General features: G+C 35.0%; 1 protein-coding gene across 1 annotated transcript in view; it reads right to left on the bottom strand.

Moving 5' to 3' along the window:
- Nucleotides 1-22,490, bottom strand: part of LOC138833027 (A disintegrin and metalloproteinase with thrombospondin motifs 6) — a 209,476-nt gene that overhangs the window by 31,073 nt on the left and 155,913 nt on the right. The window contains exon 21 of the mRNA XM_070031386.1: nt 7,087-7,216. Within this exon, the coding sequence (XP_069887487.1) occupies nt 7,087-7,216 (130 nt within the window). The remainder of the gene's footprint in view (nt 1-7,086; nt 7,217-22,490) is intronic.

Here is a 22,490-nt window from a genome sequence, read left to right as displayed (position 1 = left end):
TCTTTCTGTACTCTATATAAGCCATCTCAGTCTCTAATTATACTAACAATAATATTGGGAGAATGAAATAAGAGAGATGCTATGGAAAATGTTCTTTCAAACTTGATAAACCAGAATATTTTTTATCAGAGACACCATAGTTTTGCTTTGATAAAGGAAAATGACACAGTGTATAAAAATAAACTTATTAAATATTGGATGGGGGATTGACTTCCCAGACGAGAATGAAACTGTGGCTCAAATGGTAGAGTACTAGCCTTGAGCAAAAAGTCAAAGGAGCAGAGTTCAGGCTCCAAGTACAAACCACAGTACTGGCACCAGAAATTTAAAAAACCTTAAGAATTTTCTAACATCTTTGAGAGATTCAATTATATAACCTTTTGTTTATTAAAACTTTTGTAGGTGTTAGTCTTATTAATTAATTAATTTATTTATTATTGCAGTACCAGATATTGAATTCAGGATCCCACAGATATTAAGCCAATTCATGGAGCCATGTCCTCAGTCTAATTTTAAAATAATGTTTAGGCCAAGGGATGTGTCTCATTAGCAGAGTGCTTATCTATGTGCATGAAGCCCTTGCTTTGATCTATAACTAAAAAAAGCCAAAAACAAAATGTTGTAAAATATTTTTTAGTAATATTTTCATAGATCCTATGGTTTCTCTCATTTGTAGTAATTAGTATATGTCTAGGATAGTCTAGCAGAGGGGCAGAATAGCTTAATAACTATGTGCTTATGACCATATAAGATGATGCTAAGCGAAATGAACTCCAAGATATGGAAACAAGTTTTTCTTTGTTGTTTTAATGTACTGTGTGATTTCTTTTTTCTTTTGTGTTTTTCCCCCTGTGGTTTATCCCCTGTTGGCACTCTATTTGATTTTGGTACCCTGGGTAGTGTATACATTTACCTAAATTAGGGAAGGGAAGGAAAACAACAAAATGGTGAGACAAAGGACAAAGGGGAAACTAATGCAATAGCAATACTCTCAAGACAATTGGAAATGAACTGTACAACTTGAAATGGGGTTTGGGGGAGAGGGAAAGTGGGAGCAAATGAGGGAGGGAGTAGCAAGTTCAACCAGAAATATACTCACTACCTTACATATGTAACTGTAACCCCTCTGTACATCATCTTGACAATAAAATTTTAAAAAGCAAAAGAAAATGTGGTATATATACACAATGGAATTCTATGCTTCTATCAGAAAGAATGACATTGCCCCATTCATAAGGAAATGGAAAGACTTGGGGAAAAATCATATTAAGTGAAGTAAACCAGACCCAAAGAAACACAGGCTGGCTGCTTGGTTTCCCTCATTTGTAATAATTAGTATTTGCCTAGGATAGTTCTAGCAGAGGATCACACTAGCTCAATAGCTATGTACATATCCCCTTATAAAATGAGGCTAAGTGAAATGAACTACAAGATAAGGAAACAAGAGGTTTTGTTTTTTTGTTTTGTTTCTAGTGTTTTAGTGTACTATATGCAGTTATTTCCTTTTGTTTTTTTTTATTCTGGCACCCTTTGTATTGTATATAAGCTTACCTGATTTGGGGATGGGAAGGAGAATCACTGAAATGCTGAGACAAAGGACAAAGGGTGAACCAATGAATGCAACAGCAATACTCACAAGACACCATGTTGGAAATGAACTTTACATCTTGGGGCAGGGGAGTGGGAAGAAATGAGGGAGGGGGTAGCAATATTCAACAAGAAATGTACTCATTTCCTTATTCATGTAACTGTAATCCCTTTGTACATCACCTTTACAATAAAAAAAATCTAGAAAAAAATTAGTATGAAAAAGAAGTTATTCCTCAGCTACTTGGAGAGTGAAACTAATATTAAGAGGATCTCTAACTTATCCTATGCTGTATGTTTTATTAAAAAAATCAATACCATAAACTCTGAAATGGCAGCAATGAGAATGTGTCAATGAAGCAAGCAAAACTCGACATATGAAAGCGCCACAAGATACTTGGTTTGAAACTTACAATGTTCGCAATGTCTGGGAGAATGAGAAAAACATCACTGGAGATTAAATGCCCTCATCTGGGAAATTATGACAGTTGGCTGAGATGATGTCTATGATCCTTCCTAGGTCTTAAATTCTGGAGTTTTTATAGAGGACGCTGATGAATCCATTTTAAAACTTAACAAACTATAGTTGTCCATGGGTGAGGTTCAATGATTTCAAAATAATTGTCAAATATTATATCATAAAAAATACCATTGAAGAAAACCTAGCCCCAGTATAAATTTTTTCCCACCCTTGGCTTCTTTAACACTTTTGCTTATAATTCTCTTATTTTGCTTGTAATGGTTTGTCTGGTCATATAGTTATTTTTATATGCACTTGAAAATTGTTAGGAACCTAATGTACAGTGCTTTGTATTTTGCAGTTGATTAATTCATGTTTAAAACTTTTGTTCACAGTATTATCATAATGTATAGCTTATTGTTTAATGTCTCCAGTTTTCACAAATATAAAAAAGCACAGCATCATATAGAAATATTTGTATTCAAGAATTCTTCACATGAGGTCATTTGTAGAAATAATCTTGCTATTCAAATGCATCACGGGAAAAACCAAACTCCTGGCCTTTCTTTTTGGTCTCCAACCTATTAGTGCTTCCTTTCCTTAAGGAGGATCATAGCTTCCCATCAGTTATCTCTTTTTTTAAAAAATTACTTTGCTTTGTCTCAGTGTGTAGCTCAGGCCGGCCTCAAACTTGCAATCTTCCTGTTTCACTTTGAGTGCTGGGATTACAGTATGCACCCCAAACCTAGCTCTATCAGTCAAATACTGTAATATCAACTCCTCCCTTCCCTTTCCCAATTATTTAGGCTTATGTCATGAATTCCATTGTATTCACTCATGGTCAGCTTACAACCTGGACTACTATACTCTTTCTCATAAAAAGCTGATGCTATGAGCATATTAATTTTCCCCAGAAAGACTTCTGCTGATCCTTCAAAGTTTTCCAAATAACACTACTCTTGTTTTTCTATCAATGGTTCTTTTGTCTATTCTTCCAAGTCTCCTGTCATTTTCATTATACAATGCAATTATAAATCTTACTGTCTTCTATGTTTCTATATTGTACTTAGAAATGCTTTCAATATAACTTAAGATACTTGAAATATTTGCATATTTGAAAAGATACTTTTTGATGAAAGTATCATTTGGGGTTTTTAATTAATGGTCTTGCAAAATAATGCTATGTGAAAATACAGATTCCTTCCTCAAATCAAAAGAACATTTGTCAGGTAGAATAAAGTTTATATTAAAGGAAGAAAGAAACCTTACAAGAGGTGAGACATTTCTAAATATCCTACCAATGAAAGAAATAGAAGTTTTAAAGTTTTCCCATGTAATATTTTAAAAGAAAAAAAAACCAGATGAACTGTCATAAATAATATGGAAGATATATAGAAACTAGAGAAAATATTTGTAAAACAAGTAAAAGTTACTTTAATACATCAAAAGTTCATTAAAAATAAGTAGCAAGGCCAAGTGCTAGTTACCCACACCTAGCTTCTCACGTCCTAGCTACTCAGGAGTCAGAGATTAGATGGAGTTAAGTTCAGGCACAGCCTAGATAGGAAGTTCCCAAGACTTCATCTCAACTACGTGTCATCTCCAGTGACATAAGGAAGCACAAGTTGGAGGACCACAAGCCAGGTTGTGATCAGAAGACTGCAGTTCACAACAATGTCCATGAGACCCCATCTTAAAAGAAAATGCTGAGTGTGGTGGTACATGTCTATCATCCTATCTAAGAAGTATAAATACAATCACAGTCTAGGCTGGGTCATAGCAAAAAAGGTGACCTTATCTCAAAAAAATACAAAACCAAAACTAGCACAAAAGGGCTAGAGTCAAGGCTCAAGATGTAAAGTACTTGTCTAGCCTACATGAGACTCTGAGGTCAAATCCCAGTACTACAAAAAAAAAAAAAAACCCTAAAAAGAAAAGTTAAATACAAAAGAAAATATACAAGTGGCCAGTGAACATAAGTTTATAATGTTCAGTCTCATTAACAATCAAAGAAATGAAAAATATAGCGGAGCAGATATCTGATATTTTTTGCCCTCATAAAATAGTCAAGGGATATAAAAATAGTAATACCCAGTGTCCAGCCAGGCAATGGAACCCTTATGTCTTGTTAGTGGGAGTACACAATCATACAGTCTTTCTGAAGAGCAATATGACAATGTGTCTGAAAGATTTGAACCAGAAATTCCATTCCAACTTATTTTTCATAAAGACATAATATGGACAGTTCAGTTTCAGGCAGATAATAGTTAGTGCTATGGTTATTACAGGAGATTCAAGGCCAGAATATAGCCAAAATTGGGCAACTGTGAAATACCAGTTTAAATAAACAATAACATATCTTCTAAACACTGTCATAGATACTTAATGTTCAAATTATTTGGAGATCTGACTACAAATAATCATATGTATAATAAATTCTGTTCGGTATACATACTTATACATATGTAGAAAAAAGACGAAAGATACATTTATTAATAGTAATATTGTTTACCACACCATCATTTGAAACAGAGCATGTCTACTTTCTTTTACATTCATATAAATTCTTATTAAATCGCTGTATCTATTATTTTATCCCTAAAATTGCAATGTCTACTGGAACTCTTGTGGTTGTCATAGTATGAGTTGAAAAGAATAAATAAGAAATTAAAAAGGAACTAAACTATAGACTGATGTTTTACATTTAAAATATGTACCTTTAAATGTTCCAAAAAAAGAAAAAACTGTCAGACTAAATTGTTCTCTTTCTTGCATATTCCCTTGATCTTTCCTTTTTGAATTTCCTTTTTACTTCCAAACTTAATTTCATTTAACAGGAAAGGAGATAGGGAACTTAATTTTAATCGTGCATATTAACATTTTCTTCAACTGTTAAAATAAAAAAATCACTGGATGGGATACAGTGAGCAATGACTGAAATCTCTAAGGACACAGGACATTTAATCATGTAAGCGTGAACAAATAAAAAATATTAGGTCAAAATAAAACAGGGTAACCAGTTCTATTCAGATGTCTTAAATGGTTGATAAAATACCAAGCAGGACATTTTATGATTTAAAGTCTTGAGTATTAACAAATAAACTTGGTACATTGCAACTTCACAATTGCATGAAAAATATCCTAAGTTATTGGAAACATGAGAGGATACAAAATTAGCTCATGGATTTTGAGCATCACTTTGTTTTGCATAACGAAAGCTATTTTAGGTAGTAAAAAACTTATTTTTAGATAAGTTTATAAAGATAATTGGCAGGAAAGAGGAAAATGCAAAAAATAACTGGTAGAACATATAATAAATTATAGTTCCATATTTTTCCATTTCTGAATTTTAAGGAGTTGAATGGTGACCACATTTTTAAAAAAGGATATACATAAAATTCATAACCTTAAAGTAAAACCTTTTTATAATTCTAGTCTTGTGCTCCTTGCTTGGTAGCTACTATACTAAATCACTTCATAAGACTAAGTAAAAATCCTGACTTTGGAAAAAATTGAAGTTCATAAGGCATTATGGTTTTGAAACAAATAAATAAAATGTCCCTGGCTTTACCCATATGGGGGGCTTTAAGATAAGTGTGTGTGTGTGTGTGTGTGTGTGTGTGTGTGTGTGTGTGTGTGTGTGTGTGTGTGTGTGTGTGTGTAATATACATGTACATGTATATATAACTTACTATAGATCCCAAGTTTTTGTAACTCTACTGTGGTCATTTTTGGAAAAAAGCATGACTTCATTATAAAGTATTCCTCTACAGTTCTAAAGGGCTTGGGGCATATACCTTCATTTGTTTACTCTTTTTATCCTTTTTATCAATGTCATGATTGGATAATTAGCCAAAGGATTAATGGCTAATCTGATTTCCCAAACAACAATGAAATGCTATGAAGTTCAGCATCCATCATGATCAGAATTAGCAGCCTGGTCTTTCTTCATGTAATTATTGTCTTTGCTCAATCAAGAAACCTTTTTATTCTTCTAGATCACAGCACGTGTTGGACAGCAGGTCTCATTCTAAAGCCATCATTAAAATGACTGGCTTTCTCCGGGGTGCTTCCCTTTACAGTGAGGTATAACTGCTATGTCAGTTATAATTGCTGACATAGCAATTACAGCGAGAATGAGTCTCAAGTATACATCGCTGTTCCTGCACCCAACACTCAGGAGATGGGATACCTCAAATAATGGAACATAAAACTGGGTTAGCAAGCTAAAGCACTGATATTCCATTCTGGAGCTTTTCTAAATCATATAGAAATCTTTAGGACTTTAGATACATTCCTGGAAAAGTCAGGAGTGCAAGAAAATCATTCTCTTTTGATAAAATTAGACATTATTTTATCTATCATCAAGAAAGGAGGGAAATGAGTGCTACAGTTGTAAGGCAACATCTTTTGCAAAGTGAAAACTATTTATAGATGTTAAAATGTGACATGTGTGCCTTAGGATTTTTTTTTAATATGTGTAAGACAACATAAATTCAGCAGGCTGAGGACCTGCAAGGAAGCACAGAGTTCTTTAGGAAGTCTCAGTGCTAGAAGAGGCTGAGAAATTCAAATGCAGCTAGAGAAACAGGCTAGAGACATTCACCCAGGCTCCCAGCTTGAACTGCATCTTGTTTGATTCAGAGAATACAAAGATAACCACCCAAATTTTCACAAATGTGTTCACCTGTACATTGTGAGCCCCTGTGAAAGGTCCTTGATTTGGGGGAGGAGAGCATTCAGGTGTTCCACTTTACTTGAAACCCTTTGGCAGATATGGCTTAGAATTGATGCCATAAAATCATTTCCAGTACTGTGGCAGGACCAAATTCTTTCAAGCAGTTAATAACTGAAACCAATGTGCACATAGGAATCTTTGCTAGGTAAAAAAGTCATCAGTATTCTATCTCCTATGTTGTTTCTTCTCTTTTTCATCCCCATTAATTTGTATCACAGAATATGCTTCCGGGTGTGAATATATAATATTTCTTCTCTTTGTAACTGAAGAAAGTTAATTCTCCTTTCTCTCTGTTACTTACTCAGGTGGGCAGGGCTCCGTGTTGCAGGCTCTTTGATTTTCTGGTGGCTTACTGTCAGGATCACAATAGTTGTGCTGGACAATAGAGTTGTCATCTAGCCTTTTGCACACTACTTCCTGTCTTTGGACACCTAGAAGAAAGGAAAGCATCATTAGCTGTAGAGCAGTTTACTTTCTAAAAAGTTAGGTCTGCTAGCTTTCCACTGTGTGGAATGAACCTCACTGGATCGCTGCTGTCTGAGCTGTGCCAGAAACACTTGACTGCTTCTCTAAAAAGGAGAAAAGTCCTGGTCATTATATTGAAAAATTAGGAAAAAATGGTTGTGTTTATATTTAGAAAAATAACATTCGTGCTTCCATTTGTATATTCTTCTTCTTCGTGCTTTCCCTAAAAACAAACTTGAACTTCCCCAAATATCGTGATATAAATGTATGATTGTAATTTCAATGTAAAACAATGGCTACATATTAAAAAATAAAACAAGAAACCAGGTGCTAGTGGCTCATGCCTGTAATCCTACCTACTCAGGAGGCTGAGATCTGAGGATTGCAGTTGAAGCCAGCCCAGGGAGGAAAGGCTGTAAGACTCTTATTTACCATTAACCACAAAAACAAAACAAAACAAAACAAAAAACCAACTTGAAGTGGTTAGAGCATGAGCCTTGAGCACTGAAGCTCAGGGACAGCACCAAGGCCCTGAGTTCAAGCCTCAGGACTGACACAAAAATAAATAAATAAGAGGGACCAGTTTACTTTTTGACATTTTTTGACAAGTTCCATCAATTTAGTCTTTGTTAGGAACACATCACATCTATATGTTTCATCTTTTCCTCCCATTTACACACATATCTCTCTAAAAGCCCGTGGAGTTTGTGCTTTAAAGATTGGAGTGAGCCTCTTGTGAGCTGTAAGCAACTAATCTGTATTGTCTAAAAGAGTTGATTATATTGTATCAATGTCAAGGAGACACATACACAGTTCATTCAAATCTTAATTTATGAATTCTTACCTTGTTCTTAAAAAATTTAGTCCATATGACTTGTTGAGCACAACTAAAATATTCTCATTACAGAATGTCTAAAATTCTAAACACACGGTTCTTATTTATTGGCAAAGATATCAATTATATTTTGCTTGCATTTCACATAATTCAGACATACAACATATACTCTTGGTATACACTTTGCATACACTTCTTTTCTCTCTCATATCAAGGAATCAAAAGTAGGAGACAGATATAGCTTGACTAAAGAGAAAAAAACATCTAACAACCAGAAAGCACTTAATGTTTCAGATCACATAGATAGGTTACTTTTAGAAAAGCAAACAAAAGTACAATCTAATCTGTCCTTCTAATCATTAACCTCAGCCTTATAAATAGGCAAGTTAAATTACTCAACAAGAATTGTAAAATTTATATGAACAGTACTCTGGAAACCACAGATTTGCACCTAGCTAAACTCACACACAAACAAAATCCTTCAGGTTTTTTCCTCTTTCTTTTCTTTCAGTTATTTTTAAGATATCATTTCCTCCAAAAAAAAAGAAAAGAAAAAGATAAAACAGTTCACTTACAAAAATCAGAGAATCTGCGTGAAACAGTAACATTTGGTAAAGGAAAGAAACTGAAGAGCTAGGCACCAAGTGCTTTCCCCAATCTCCCTTACAAGTCACGGCCATTACGGTAGCATTGTCATGTGATGTGCACCCATAAGGCTTTTGAATTTAAAGGCTGACAATGAAAACTACTAACCACCAAGTATATGAGACAGAGATCCTATAGCCTCCATGGTAGTTGTCAATTGTTGAAAATAGTCTTTTTTCCAAGACTCTTCCTGGTCACCTTTTTAAGTTTTACTAAATTTAGAAGTCTAAAATATAGCCAACAATTTCACTGGAAAAATATCTTAAAATTATATACTGTACTGAGTCCCTCCAAACCCCCTGAATGGGCTAAATGACTCAGTGCATACGATGACAAGAGTTTGGAATTTTTTTAACTATTAAACTTTAGATTTTTGAGGGAAGAATGACTCACTTAAAGGCATGGCTACGATCCACGCACAGATGTTCCTGATACTCATCAGTTTACCTCCCCATTGTGTCATCCAGTGGGCAGATAACTGAATCCATGTGGTCCTCCCTGATAGATAGCTCTACCGTTAGTCACAGAATTCAGCTACCAACGGCAGCTACAGGAGTGGATCAGAGCCTCCACACACTCTGGTTCAATGTTTTGCTTGTACCAGAAAGAATAAGGGATTGTTTTTATAAGTTAGCAAGTTTATTTTTTTTAATCTTTCAAATATGTCTATACTTGAAACAAGAATGTTGGCATTCAGTTCACTTGTTGTTTCTCAGAAAAGGAAAAACATATTCAGCATTTGAAAATGGAACTGTTGTTGCTTTGTTTCAATGACGGAAACATTAAGTCATCACCAGAGGTTAAGGTAAAATCTTACTTTTTTTGGGTGCCAGACCTCGGGTTTGAACACAGGGCCTAGGCACTGTCCCTGAGTTTGTTTGTTTGTTTTTGGTTCAAGTCTAGTGTCCTATCACCAGAATCATAGCTCCACTTCTGGCTTTTGGCAGTCTGATGGACTTTGTTGCCCAGGCTAGCAGCACAATCCACAGAGCTCAGGCTCCTGAGAGCCACCAGCACGCCGGCTCATAACCTTACTTTTTAAAAAGCTGATTCTAGAAATGTTATAAGGATTATAATTACAATTATTAAATGTGTAATGCAAAAGCAGAACCTCTTCAACCTGAATCCTGGATGAGATGTTAATATACTTAGTAGAAATTTATATTTCATTTTAAGTTGAATTCTAGCCACGCATATCGCCAAAAAATTGTCCTAGATAAAATTTTGGAAAATACATAAAACCACAAGACACAAAATAAAAATTATCAATAGTTCCATATTTTTCCTCAAGACTTTTACATTTTTTCCTTTTTTATTTATTTTGTTTATCGTCAAGGTGATATACAGAGGGGTTACAGTTACCTAAGTAAGGTAATAAGTACATTTCTTGCCAAACTCGTTACCCCTTCCCTCATTTAAGAGTTATTTTGTTATTGGAGAGATACAGGTTTAAAAAAATTGCATACATACACAAACTAAACTACCAGCTGAATGGGGGTGGCAGGTCATTCATTCATTCAACAGATAATAGCTACTAAATAAAAGCATTATGCTTATTATAAGATACTGGACTATGTGGTAAGAACTACAAACAGACTTAAATTTGCCAATGCCTTCCAGATGTCTTAAAAAATAGAAATTGAGAATATTTCTGGGTTTATTCCAGAAATTATTTCAGACTATTTTTTATGAAGTAAAAAATAAAGTCCTTGAAAGGACAGCTGAAAGTGTTCTACACTTTATGAAGATATTTTTCTTTGCATTCATCTTTTATTAATTTTCTTCTAAACTGTTATATTAGACAATGTGGTATTTCACACTCAAGAACTGTCTATACTAGTAATCTATTCCAAATCTTCTTACAACACTACTATTTTCCTCTAACAGTGCACAAATTTCCTTCCAACTTTTACCCTAAGACCTGGCAGGATCACAATTTCTTTTTTTCTACTTTGTTTTTAAGTTAGTAACAACAAGATATCAATAAATGAATGTACCTACATGGATGGATTTTTTAAACACATACTTTTAAATCAAGGCAAATTGCAGCTTTGAACTTTATAAAGTAGAAAATACAGATCAACTGGAAATAATCTAAGTGAACAAGAAAAATGGAATTTAGAAATTTGATTAGTGTCTGTACATAGCTTCTTTAAAAGTAGTCTGTGAAACATTGCTAAGTTGATTTTAAACCCTGTTGGGAATAATTACATCCAGTAAACAAAACCACTATGTTTTCAAATCAAAAGACTTATAGTTTATAAGCAAAACAACATAAAATGTCCACATAGTCAATCAGTATACATCTAATCAAAAACAAAATTCTAGTGGCTTAGTGTCCATATTCCCTGGAGATAGGCAGATGTTTTACTAAATTTAATTGGCCAAATTTTAAAATGCACTGCTTTATTTATAAACCTCTAAAGTTACTGGCATGCCAACTGTATATGTATTTTTCTTTGATGGAATTCTTTATTGTTTTATAAAAGTAATGATTTCATATTAAAAATGTTGTTAGAAACTTAACCTTTGTAAAAATTTGTTTGTTTGTTTTTGTGTATGTCCTGGGGCTTGAATGCAGGGCCTAGGTGCTAACCTTGAGGTTTTTTGCTCAAGGCTAGCACTCTACCACTTGAAGCACAGAACTACTTTTGACTTTTTGGTGGTTAGTTTAAGATGAGTCTCAGAAACTTTCCTGCCCAACCTGTCTTTGGACCAAAGTCCTCAGATCTCAGTTTCCTGAGTAGTTAGGATTGGAGACAGGTGTAAGCCACTGGTGATTTAATGATTCTTAGCCCAGAAATTTTCCCCTTGGACTAGAGATGTAGCTCAGTGGAAGTGTCCCCTAACAACTGCAAGACAATAGCTTCAGTCCTCAGCACTGAGGAAAAACAAAAGCAAAAGAAAACAACAATTCTCACTTTTTCTGTGGGTGTATTTGGTCCTATATTTACTTTTCTTCTAATAGTTAAGATCTATTTTCCCACCAAATCCTTTTTTGTACAATGGAAAGATCCAGTTGAATCACTGATCTAGCAAGCTATGGTTTTTAATGGCATTTTGAAAGAGGAAAAAGAGCAAGAAATACAGAAATACAGAACTGAATGGATTCCCTCACTTATTGTTCTTATTGTAGGAGGTGGTGATGGATGGTTCCAGTGAGAAAACTGCACAGTCCTGAGGCCAATCCTGAATGAAGACTTCAGAGACCTTCATGTCTTGCCTCTTTTCTAGTATCTTTCATGCTCCTCTCATAAGTTGCCAATGTTCCCATGAGACCCTCCCACCCTATCTTCTTTCAGAGAAATACTTTAATAAACCCCACTTTTGACACACTATTCAGCAATATATTGTTTTGCTCAGGACAGTTCACCATTATATAACAGAAAGAAGAAAATGTTCAGGAATCACTGCTTGAAAAGGTGAGAGGTGTTAACTAAAGAAATACAAAGGGGTGGGAGTGGTTAATTAAGGGCAGGGAAAGAGTTGAGTCTTGTTCATTCTACTCATAAAGCCTGACATAGGTTGGAGGCATCCAAGTGAGAAATTAGAGCTACAAAGGAGTGAGGAAAACGAAAGAATGAATTATAAATGTATCTTTGGGACTGATGGGTAACTAACGTCTGAATCACTGAACTTAGTGTCAACGCATTTCATTTCTACCCAAAACACTTTTTTTTTTTTTTTCTGAGAGTAATGGGAATGAGAGCTATACTACAAATGTTGCTGGTGCCTAAGGCACTAATTTGCATCCAAAGTGGTTAGCAATCAAGGGATACTATACTATATAACCACACTACACAGAGCATATGGCCAGTGATATTCATTCAGTCCAAATCGTCAGTACAGATATCATCAAAACAGTGACAAATGCCAGGAAATTAAAGAAAAAAATTCTCTCTGCCTTTCACTGCTGGAATCTGGCTGTTGTTCTTCATGATTATTGGCCAGACACAAGCATTTACAGGGCAGTGCAAAGCCCATCTGCCTTGGATCTAACAGCTGGCACCCAGGGTACCAATCAACAACATCCATATGGCTTCCTTCGTCTGAAGAGCCTCTTACTAGTTTTTATCTTTCAAAGATTCTCTTCTCTGCTTTCCCAGCAAAAGTAAATGTCCCAAGGAAATGTAGAGTGGCCAAAAGGAAACTATGACTCTAAAAATACTGTATTTTTCTAAAGCACTTGTGTGTACTAATGATAAGGTAGAATGGGGCTTCCATCTGTATTTAAGACATGATTTTCATTACCACAAGGAAAAAAGTAAGACAGCCTTGATCTCAATGAAAAGGGGGGGCGGGGAAGGGCCGGGTAGATAAAGTAATTGCCATTACAGTTATATTGCATGATGACTATACCTTATCTAATGAAATCCTTCATGTTCAGAACTAATATATTTTGCTTTATACCCTCCCATTATTTTGTTCTGCTGTACAAAATGATTTACCTTTCCCAGTTATTATTAATTTTAAGAACTCTCTATGGTTAATGACTATGATGTTATTCCCTTTTACTTTATTATGTTCTGATGTTTTTCCTTACCCCAAATCTCCTTATGGATAAATGGTCTAAGTTTTCATTCCCTTTTGTAAAATGTGGCAATCAAATTAGATGATTTTTAAATTCCATAAATTCTTTTTTTTGAGTTCTATATATTTACTCTATTATTGTGTTCTGTTGGAAATATAGTATAGCATGCATTCTTTTTTCATTAATAAGTTTTTTTTTTGTTGTGAAAATACCATACAGAGGGGTTACAATTACATGAGCAAGGTAATGAGTACATTTCTTTTTTTTTTTGGGGGGGGGGGTCCGGTCATGGGGCCTGAACTCTGGGCCTAGGCGCTGTCCCTCAGTTCTTCAGCTCAAGGCTAGCGCTCTACCACTTGAGCCACAGCGACACTTCTGGCTTTTTTCTTTTTGCTTATGTGGTGCTGAGGAATCGAACCCAGGGCCTCAGGCATGCAAGGCAAGCGCTCTACCACTGAGCCACCTTCCCAGCCCCATGAGTACATTTCTTATCAAGCATTGTTGCCTCCTCCTTTGTTTCCCCTTACCTTCCCTGCCCTTCTATCCCCCTCTCCTCCCAAAGTTGTAAAGTTCGTTTTTTGACATAGCATCTTTACATTTCGTTGTTGCAAAAATAGTTCTCTCTTTCCTTCTTCCACATTTTAATAGTTTAACTTTTTTTCCCTCTATGTCTGCCTCCTCCTCTGTATTCCATACAATAACAAATAAAGAATACAGGCATCTATGATTTACTATTTTGTTTTGTAGGATTATTTCAGAGAATTCTTACCAGTTGGTTGCACATGCCGTAGGGCCAACCATGTCAAAAGGCAGAGTAATACAACTACAAAACAAGGATTTTTTGAAAGACAAATTTCCCAATATAAAAAAAGAATCCATATTACTAAAAAGGAATATCTAGGATCTTTGGTAGGAACTTACTTGTTTCTAGCATTTATTTAAAATCTTATTTTTTTGTAAATTTTTATTTATTTTTACATATAGGACTCTTAAAAAAATACTATTCTTAAGAACTTGTACAAAGGGATTTCAACTCAACATGTTAGCTTGTGAGTACAATGCATCTCAACCCACGCTAACCCTTTCCTAATTCTCTCCCATCTCTCTTAGCCCCATCCATGTGTTTATTAAAATTTTTAAGGGACTGGTATTGAGATTATAAAGCCTCAAACTTCTTCCATATACTGTGATGGACTTATGACCAATACAGAAGCTTTTATTAGTTATTAGTTTGTTGGTTGGTTTTTGGGCCTGGACGCTGTCCCTGAGCTCCTTTTGCTCAAGACTAGAGTTCTACCACTTGAGCCACAATGCCATAATCCAACTTTTTCTATAATCCATTGGATCTGCTTGAGTTGGCTTTCAACTGTGATCCTCAGATCTCAGCCTCCTGAGTAGCTAAGATGACAGGCCTGAGCCACTGGCACCCAGCAGAAACTTTTATTTTAATCACATATAAAAATCCTCTTCTTGGAGGCAAAGAGCAAATATTTCAGATTTGATTTAAAGTGAAGATACTAAGCTCTATAGCTTTTAAACAAAAATCTTCATTTCTTCAAATAAGAAAGTAAGAATAGCCGGGCGCTGGTGGCTCACGCCTGTAATCCTAGCTACTCAGGAGGCTGAGATCTGAGGATCGCGGTTCAAAGCCAGCCCGGGCAGGAGAGACCGTGATACTCCTATCTCCAATAAACCACCAGAAAACCAGAAGTGGCGCTGTAGCTCAAGTGGTAGAGCACTAGCCTTGAGCTGAAGAGCTGAGGGACAGCGCCCAGGCCCAGAGTTCAAGCCCCACAACTGACAAAAAAAAAAAAAAAAAAAAAAGAAAGTAAGAATAGTACTATCACAAGCAGGATTAATATTTTCCAAAAGTACCCTCCATAACATTATGATTGTTAAAAACACTGTTTTGAACAGGGATTTTGAGAAGGGAAACATAATCTGTGTCAAACTGATCATTCATATGACAGAATTACACACAAACTTTTGTTTCATTCTTATCTATGGGTCTCAGTGAATGAAACTTTGCTTAAGTGAGAGTACATTAAGTGATAAAAGAAGAAAGACAGCATTAGGGAAAATGTTTTGCACTCGCAGAGATTTCTTGTCTTCACTATAAATCTTAAGAATGCATAGAGATAAACCCTTCAAAATGCTGAGATTACCAAGGGAACTGTCCACGTGTAAGATTTTTTTTTTTTGCAATCAGAAATCTTAAATTATATTGAAAAATATAATTTAAAATGCAAAGAAGTTTTTGAAAAGTAGGTTATATAAAAGAAAAAATGAGTGCAAATAATTATTTTGGACAAATAAGTGAAGGAACACATTAACTTTCAGGAGTATGAACCAGCCATTGTCTAAGTTTGTATACAAGCATCACTCCGGGTCCTTACAGGGCATGTTATATGAGCACTTAGAGAAACCAGGAGCCATAGATGGCTTCAGAGCCAAGGATTTCAGGAGCTATGATGTTCATAGATGCCCTGCCATGGTGCCTAGTAAAACTAGCTCCATATGTTAAAGCACATTTTTATTCTCAACATTGAAAATGACCTAAAAAAGGAATGGTGGAAGAGATTGAACATGGGCATGCAGTAACAGACCATTATCTAGTTTTCTAAATTTCTTTTTGAAGAGCAAGAAGAATATAAAGGAATGATGAGCAAGAATGGGAGCAAATCTTTCTAAACTCATGCTACTTTTCAGGGGCTTGCATTATTAAAAACATCACTGTGATCTGTTTTATGTCTAAGTTTGGAATACACAGAAATAAAATGTAAAGGGACCCTCAGAGTTTTGAACAGTAATACATTGTACAACCTGACAGCAAAAACTTACAGAAATTTTCTTCAAAACTAATTATGTAGCTGTGTGTCCTCAAAGAGACATATAAGGAAATGAGTAAATGCTCTTAATTATTCCAACTAAGTTTTCATCTGCATCCTAAGTCCAAGATAGGCAAATTTAGATATAATTAAGTCATTTTTCATCTTTCACACTTAATTTCAAACTTTGAAAACAACTGTTAAAAGACCATGAGGTATGGTTCAAGTGGTAGAATGTCTGCCTACCAAATGTGAGGCCCTTAGTTCAAACCCCAGTAACACCAAAACTAACAAAATAAATCAGGATTTGCTTTTGCTTTCTTCTGTCTGTTTGAGAATTCTATGAAAGTCACAGTGTATGCATCCTTTATATGCTGCCACACAAGTGTTAGTGATTATTATGTCTGCAGAAGTCCAGGCTCACAATTCTACTTGTTTAAAACACATTCCATTAGTTCACCAAAAAAAAAAAAAATTGCAAACTGACCTCTTAGGGTTGTTAAATGTGTTAGGTAGACATTTTAGAACTGGCAAGAAATTAAAAGGGCATTTGTATAAACTATAAAGTATTTGGCTCTTGTTTTCTCTGGTAAACAGCTGTTTTGAGAGCTTTTTTTCCCCTTTCTTTTGTCAGGCATTAGGAACTAGCCTACAGACTGCATTACATACTGTTTTGTATGTTTCAACTCAGGGTCCTGTGATTGCTAGGCAAGTGCTCCTACCAACTGGCACTCTCCCCCAGTCTTCTAATAATTACTTTAAAAAACAAATACAAAAGTGTTATTTTTGATTGTACTTACTAGGGATTGAACTCAGGACCTCAATCTTGGAAAGCAGGTACTGTACCACTTGAACCACACCTCCAGCCTTTTTTCTTGTTGGTTATTATTATACATTCCTTATGCCTGAGCCAGCCTGGGCTGTAATCATCCCACCTGTGCCTCCCTGTGTTACGAGAGATGATTGGCACATATGACTGAGCCCAGGCATTGTGTCTTCCCTCTAGCTGGGATGACAAGAGTCTGCTACCATACTCAGCATTGGCTGAGATGGATCTTATGTACTTTTATGACCCACTAGCCTCAAACTGTGATCCTCTGATCTCTGCCTTCCAAATAGCTTTGAAAAGAACATATTCAACACTTAATACAATCTTATATGCTTATATTGAAGCTTGAATTCAGGATTCTCACACTTGCTAGGCTGGCACTCTACCGCAAAACCTGTGTGTGTGTGTGTGTGTGTGTGTGTGTTCTGAGATATTGTTTCTGGCCAGGTATGAGCCTGGACCACAATCCACCTATTTAGGCTTCTCATCATAGCTGTGATGACAGACATGTGCCACTGTGCTCAACACTCTGCTGAGGAATCTTGTGAACTATACTACATGGGCTATCCTTGAACCATGATTCTCCTGATTTTAGTCTCCCAAGTAGCTAGAATTACAGGCATGATCCACTGGTACCCTGTGATGCTTTATATCATTCTTGAAGATAACATATAATGTAAATATATAGTATTTCCTTAGAAAACATGTGTTTTTCGAAGTCCAAGGCAATGAGCTCTTTAAATTCTTTAAAATTATGCTAAAAATTATGTTGTTAAGCCAGGCACTGGTGGCTCACCCTTGTAATCCTAGCTCCTCAGGAGGCTGAGATCTGAGGATTGTGGTTCAAAGTCAGCCCAGGCAGGAAAGACTCTTATCTCCAGAAAACCAGAAGTGGCGCTGTGGCTCAAGTGGTAGAGCGCTTGCCTTGAGCTAAAGAGCTCAGGGACAGCATCTAGGACCAGAGTTCAAGCCCCTGACCACCACCACCAACAACAACAAAATAAGTTACTAAACAGAACAGTGTAGGGTATTATACAAATATGTTAGGCACAAAGAAACAATTGCTATAAGAAGCTCTTTTTAGATTCCTTTTTCTTCTTTCCATCCTTTCATTTTTTTCCTTTAATTGTCTAACAATTTTATGCTGATCTAACAAAGGTCCAGGAGAGAAACACATGCTAAATGGCACATCAAGAAGGATATTCAAGACAGATATTAAAAAATTTACATACTTTAAGACCTCTAGTTCTTCAACTGGAAGTTCAGAGAAGCTAAACTTTTACATTGTAAACACTATGAAGGCTCTGAAGAGTGAGCTTATATATGTAAAGGAGTAAGGGCACATTTTTCCAATCTTAATGGTTCCCATTTTACATGAAGTCAGGAATCTCAAAGCCTCTGTTCACAGAACTCTCAGGATGTTATTATTATTTTTTAACTGCACTTTCTACGTAGAAAAACTGAGTGTAGTTTATTAAACAGAACTAAATAATTTTGTGGCATGTAACCAATGGAACTTGAAAAGGTACAGTATGTCACAGCGTCCTGTGCACCTGCTGCATTGCCCTTGGGCATCTTAGAGCCTCTGCAAAATATAGCACTAAATTTGGAAAATTCAAAATGGTAATTGTACTTAATCATTTTATAAAATCTCAGAGCTCCAGTATAAGAATATAAGACTCCCATTGAATTGGATAAAGATTCATAAAGAAAAATGAACTTAAAAATAATTTGATGTAGAAAAAGAAATATATAGAATAACCTTCATGTTTATATGCTGTTCATTCATTCTGTCTGTCTGTCTCTGTTTCTATATCTCTCTTTCTCTCACCCCCACACACATACCCTCACATATGCACACATTAAGCTTACAATGACATCTGGGAAAGAAAGATAAATATAAATACAAGAAGCATCACATATAGAAGAATAATTCAATTATATAGATATAAAAGGAAAAATAATGACAGAATTTCTTATAGTAACTGGAAAGCAATCACATTCTTTAATGGTCAAATATAAAAGAAGCTTTAAAAACCTGTACTATTTAGTGTTGCATTTAAATAAAATATGGCCCATGGCAATAAATTTATCTCATTCGGCAAAGATTAGTTAAAACAAACTTTTAACTTTTCCCCCTTAACTACAAAGTAATATACAGCAGACAGTGCCTCTATTTATAAAACCTAACCAAATTGAGGTTTTTAGAATGCAAATTTTCACTTCTATAGACAGAGAAAGAAATAAAGGCCTAGGAAAGATCAATTTGGACAAATTATTAGGAGTGTTAACAGAGGTGATAGAAGGACAAAGACTGTTATTGAGAGTATAAATGTAAAGCAGGAATAAATACGTCATATGTACTTTTGATCTTTCTTTTCATGGTGAATAAGTATTCTTGTAGTTTCTTAAAGCACAAAGTAGGTATAAAATTAGGTATAAAGTAGGTATAAGATACTCAGAGCATCAACTTTTAAGGTTATGTGAAATCCATTGGGAGAATGGATAGACTGTGAAGGGGGAAGGGAATGGTTTGAACATTGGGAATTTGAAGATATCCAGAAAGTCAAGGTAGTAATTATAAATACTGTTGCATTCTGAGTCATTCTTTAAAAAAAAAAAAAAAACTTCCTAAAACAATAAATGCCCAGAGAAAAGAAATATTTATTATTTTTCATAAATACTGAGGTTAAAATGGGAATCATATGTCTTATAATTTGACTTGTGGGTCTAATGAATATCTGGCATTTACAGGTTGAATACACCTTATCCAAAATGCTTAGGACCAAACAGTTTCAGATTTCAAGATTGTTTGGATTTAAGAATATTTGCATAGACTTTACTAGTTGAGCATCCCTAATCTGAAAAATATGAGATCCAAAATAAAAAACTGGGTGTGGGGGGGGTAATCTTCAGAATTTTGATGATCAAACTTCATTCATTTTAGCTCCTTAAGTACACCTCACAGAAACTTGAAATTAGGATGAAAAGCTTAAAAAAAACTGTTTTGCACAATTTCAGCCAATTTTAAAATCTTTATTAGATGCTAATAAATGATCCATTAGGTAAAGATGAAGGCATGAACATTAACTAAGCTACAAAAATATTTTCTATAAGCATGTCTGAGGGCCAATAGCTACACTAAATAAAACCATGAAATTAATTGGCATTCTTTCAATTCTTCCATTCCTCCTCGGACATCAGTCTTTATTTTCTCAACACAGTACTCATTTCTAAATCTCATTAACACTTACAATTAACTACTTGCCAATTAGTGAGAAATGTGTGTTAGTAATGCACCTCAGAGATATTTGCATCTGAATGTTAATTTGAGGGACAGAATTAGAACTTTCACCCCATATCAAAGGTAATACTTTTCAATGTGAGCTGCACATTAGAATTGCTCAGAGATCTTTTCAAATTCTGATGCCCCAAGCAATTAAATAAGACTGGGGGTCGGGAAGCAAATACTAGAATTGCTTAAAGTTCTCCAGGTGTTTTCAATATGCAGTGTAGTTAACATTACTTCTAGGGAAAGCATTTGAAAAAACAAACTTTCAAGCTAGTGAAGGACATATATTTAGTGGGAATGGGCATGTTTCTCTATATAGAGTTGCTAACTGGTAAAAGAGCTCTGTTTAAAGGGAGACTATTACATTCCCTTCTTTTTTATATTTTCTTTATTAGCATATATTAATCATATAAAGAAGTTTCATATATCTCCACTCCAGTATACATGTTCTTTGATCAAATTCATCCCCTTCATTACTTTTCTTCATTCCCTCTTGACCCTTTATTAAACAATTTTAATGGGTTGCATTGTTCTATCTGTATACATGTGTTTGAAATGCTTGGATTACCAGACAAATGCTACATTAAAATATCACTAGAGACTCAACTGCTAAGTCTGGATTTCAGCAAAGTATTTCACTTGATATTTACCTACAAAACAAGAAAAATAGTAGCAAAACCTATAGTAGTGGTTGTTGAGGACAATCAAATGAGACAGAGCATCAGAAATGTTTGTAAACTGTACAATTTATTTATTACTTTATAGCTGAGCAAATGAACCACCCATAATTCAAAAAGACTAGAGGTTATATAAATTACAACCGTATTATACATGATTACCTTAAAAACTGGCCATTTTGCTTCAATAGGTATTTATTTTAGGAAACCTATTGTCAAGCAAAGTTTCTGGAAGTACTGTGCTTTCATCAGCAGAACCTGCATTACCTGGAAACTTGTTAGAAATGTAAAAGCAAGACCTGCTGAATCAAAAATAAAAAGCAGAACTAGTTCTGTGTTTTAAGCCCTCCTAGCAATTCTGAAGCATGCTAAAATTTGAGAACCACCATCTAGCCAAACACCAGTAAAAAGGGGGGGCAGGGATATGTAAGAGTAAAGATCAAAGAATGAATATACAAATTTTATTTTAAACTTGAAAAGGGCATAAATTATTATTCAAAATAATACTTTTAATGCTGTATTTCTCAACCAAACTCTATCAATGAACACATTCTACTCACTAATCCTAATAATGGTAGTGTATAAATTTGCAAGTCAGATGAATTACAGAGTATGCAATAGTTTGAATGAAGGATAAAGAAACTCCAGTAGAAGTATCAATGGTTCTGAAAATAGGCAAGTTTTAATTCATTGGATTTTCTTGCATAGGAAGAGTCACAGCTGTATCTTTAAAGTCATATTTATCCTAAAAACAACAGACCATAGCATCTCAAAGTTACCAATCAAGCTAAGGAAGTGTTTCATCACTGACTCAGAGAGAAGGCTATTACTTGTACTGAATCACCACCAATGTTTCCTGCATATTAGATTTGTCATTGGGTGTGCTAAGCAACAGAAAAACAGTCTGAAAATGTCTTAATTTTTTTCTATTAGAAAAGGCTATCATCACAGTCCCCAAACTCCAAGTTCAACAATCTTGACATTAATAGAACATATAGAGGCCGTTAATTTTTACCAGTATAAGTAGGTGTGTAAGAATGAGTATGCTGGTAAGAACCTTAGGTATCTTTTTTGACTAAAACAGAAAAGTTCTTTTTCATTTCTTGCTTTCCTCTTTCTGCACTTAAAAAAATGACAGTCTCAAGAACTTCCCTAGAGAGATAAAAATAGAATATCACAATTATGAACTAAATTTATATTAAGTTTTTGACCAAAAATAAAATACAATTTTTTTTTTAAACTCTGGGTCTAGGCACTGTCTCTGAGCTCTTCAGCTCAAGGCAAGTGCTCTACCACATGAGCCACAGAGCCACTTCTGGTTTTCTGGTGATTTATTGGAGGTAAGAGTCTCACAAAGTTTTCTTGCCTGGGTTGGCTTTGAACCATGATCCTCAGATCTCAGCTTCCTGAGTAGCTAGGATTACAGGTGTGAGCCTCGGGCACCCAGCTAACACATGACTTTTTCTTGAGAGGATTTTAAACAGTTGAAGCTTCATTTACCATTACTGAGAAATGACTCTGGATCTCCAAATTATTCCAAAGTCCTAGGGGACTTTTCATTCTTCAAACATAAGCTTCTTACTTAGAAAAATCTATGGTTAAA

Source organism: Dipodomys merriami, unplaced genomic scaffold, assembly GCF_024711535.1.
Source record: "Dipodomys merriami isolate MVZ:Mamm:240054 unplaced genomic scaffold, mDipMer1.0.p SCAF_20, whole genome shotgun sequence".
NCBI lineage: Eukaryota > Metazoa > Chordata > Mammalia > Rodentia > Heteromyidae > Dipodomys > Dipodomys merriami.
This window is presented reverse-complemented; position numbering and strand designations above follow the sequence as displayed.